This window comes from Penaeus vannamei, chromosome 16, assembly GCF_042767895.1.
Source record: "Penaeus vannamei isolate JL-2024 chromosome 16, ASM4276789v1, whole genome shotgun sequence".
Lineage (NCBI taxonomy): Eukaryota > Metazoa > Arthropoda > Malacostraca > Decapoda > Penaeidae > Penaeus > Penaeus vannamei.
Window position 1 is genome coordinate 33,873,741 of NC_091564.1, and position 2,500 is coordinate 33,876,240.

General features: G+C 44.0%; 1 protein-coding gene across 3 annotated transcripts in view; it reads left to right on the top strand.

Annotated features, from left to right (window-relative positions):
- Positions 1-2,500, top strand: part of Syn2 (Syntrophin-like 2) — a 467,659-nt gene that overhangs the window by 423,769 nt on the left and 41,390 nt on the right. For all 3 annotated transcript variants that reach the window (XM_070131387.1, XM_070131386.1, XM_070131385.1), the window contains one exon: positions 2,059-2,187. In XM_070131387.1, the coding sequence (XP_069987488.1) occupies positions 2,059-2,187 (129 nt within the window). The remainder of the gene's footprint in view (positions 1-2,058; positions 2,188-2,500) is intronic.

Genomic DNA, 2,500 nt, shown 5'->3' on the forward strand with positions numbered 1-2,500 from the left:
CTCTCTCTCTCTCTTTCTCTCTCTCTCTCTCAGTTTCTCTCTCCCTGTGTGTGTCTCTCTCTCTCTCTCTCGAGCTCTGTTTTGATGAGGGAACACTATTCTTTTTCAAAGCAATATTTTTTTTTTTTCGTTCATTCCTCATTCGTTCATTTGTTCATCCATGCAATCATTCATACTTCCACTCAAAGGCTAAAGCAATATTTCACTTATCAGCACCTACCAACCTTTTACCAATTTAATACTCACTACTTACATTGCCTTGCTACTTACATTACCTTGCTACTTGAATTGCCCAACTACCTACATTTACTTATTACTTAAATTGCCTTACTACTTATATTGCCCTGCTTCTTACATTTTTTTTTTACTTACATATACTTTCTACTTACTGTTAACATTGATTTCCTACTTACATTGACTTATTACTGATTTTCTACATTTCTACTTACACTGATTTTCTACTTACCACCTCCTTCGCCATTCATTTTTTCCCGTTTAATATTTCTTTACTGCTGACTACCCGTTTCTCCTGATAACTTCTCTTTGGAAGTTGTCACTCAGTATTTTCCCCTGTCAGTATTTTCCCTTGTTAGCACTTTCTACTGTCAGTATTTTCCCCTTGACAATATTTTCCTCTGTAAGTCAATATTTTCTTCTGTCAGTATATTCCCCCTGATAAAATATTTTTCCCTGTTAGTATTTTCCCATGTCATTATTTTCTCCTATCAGTATTATCCCATGTCAGTATTTTCCCATGTCAGTATTTTTCCTTGTCAGTATTTCCCCTCTGTCAGTATTTTTTCCTTGTCAGTATTTTCCCCTGTAAGCATCTTCCCCTGCCAGTATTTTCCCCTATCAGCAATTCTTCTGTTAGCATTTTCTGCTGTTAGTATATTTCCCTGTCAGTATTTTCCCTGTCAGTATTTTCCCTTATCAGGATTTTCCAATATTAGTATTTCCCCTGTCAGTATTTTCCTTCTCAGTATTTGTCCCTGTTAATATTTTACCTTGTCAGTATTTTCTCCTGTAAGTCTCCCCTGTAAGCACCTACAAGCCAATTGTCACATCTTTCCCTACTCATCATTTCCCTTGTCAGATTCCCCTACCATACTCCTCCCCTTTCTGTATTTTATCCCATCAATACTCACCTTCCATTTGTCTCGCATCATCCCTGTCAGCATACCCCCCCCCCCTGTCAGCACTACACCAACCACCTGCCAACCACCCCTATCCTCTGTCAGCATCCCCCCCTCCCCCTTTCCCCCTGTCATTGCTCCCTGTCGCATTTATCTCGTCCCCTGCTACACTCGTTAGATATTTTTGTTCACAGTTTGCCAGCCGCTTTGTACCATCAAAGGGAATTTATAACTGTTGTTGAGAGAAGTGAGTTTATTTCGTCCAACGCGGCGTATTGCGGCCGTGGACACTCTGATGTGTATAACTACTGACATGCTAATATTCGTGCGTTTGTTGTGGCTTGTAATTATGTGGATATGTATGTGGGTGTCTGTTTTTTTTTTTTTTTTTTTTTTTTTTTTGAGAGAGAGAGGGGGAGGGAGGGATGGATGGATGGAGGGAGGGAGGGAGGGAGGGAGGAGGGAGGGAGGGAGGGAGGGAGAGAGAGAGAGGGAGGAGAGAGAGAGAGGGAGAGAGAGAGAAGAAAGAGAGAGAGAGAGAGAGAGAGAGAGAGAGAGGGGGAGAGAGAGAGAGAGAGAGAGAGAGAGAGAGAGAGAGAGAGAGAGAGAGAGAGAGAGAGAGAGAGAGAGAGAGAGAGAGATACAGAAAAACAGACACAGACTGTGAAAGTGATGGATAGATAGATAGAGAGAGAGAGAAAGAAAGAGAGAGATACAGAGAGAGATGAAGGGAGAATAAGAAGTGAATAAAGGGATGGGCGAGGAAGAGAGACAGAGAGCCACACACCATATCAACATATACCATATACACCTCCTATCACACCAGCCACACGTATCGGAAAGAAACACGAAACCCCCTCATCATACCCAACCCTCCCGCACCTTCAGTCTGGCTAACATCCCTCCCCACCTCCTCCCACAGTGAACAACCAGTCCCTGCTGCGGTGCACCCACGACGAGGCTGTGGCGGAGCTGCGGCAGGCGGGCGACGAAGTGATCCTGACGGTGCGACACTACAAAGCGGCCACGCCCTTCCTCAACAAGGGAGACGGTCAGTAGATTAGATTTCGAAGCAGAATTACATTAGTCTATTTGCATGCATTTGCGCCGCCATGCGAATGTATCAGGCTGCCTATGCATGGTGGGATAATGAAGCCACTTGCAGATGCGGATACACTTGGGGCTCAGAATAATACGTATCTGTTGGGAAGAGTCCTCCCCGGTCAGTGATTCCCGCAAGCTACTCCGACCATTATGAGATCACAGGGACAGCGGGTATTGATTGGCGAATTAGCGGTGTACATTGCCAGGTACATTGAGTGGAATTGGCTGGTATTTTGACATTCATATTGCTGCTGCGCGTG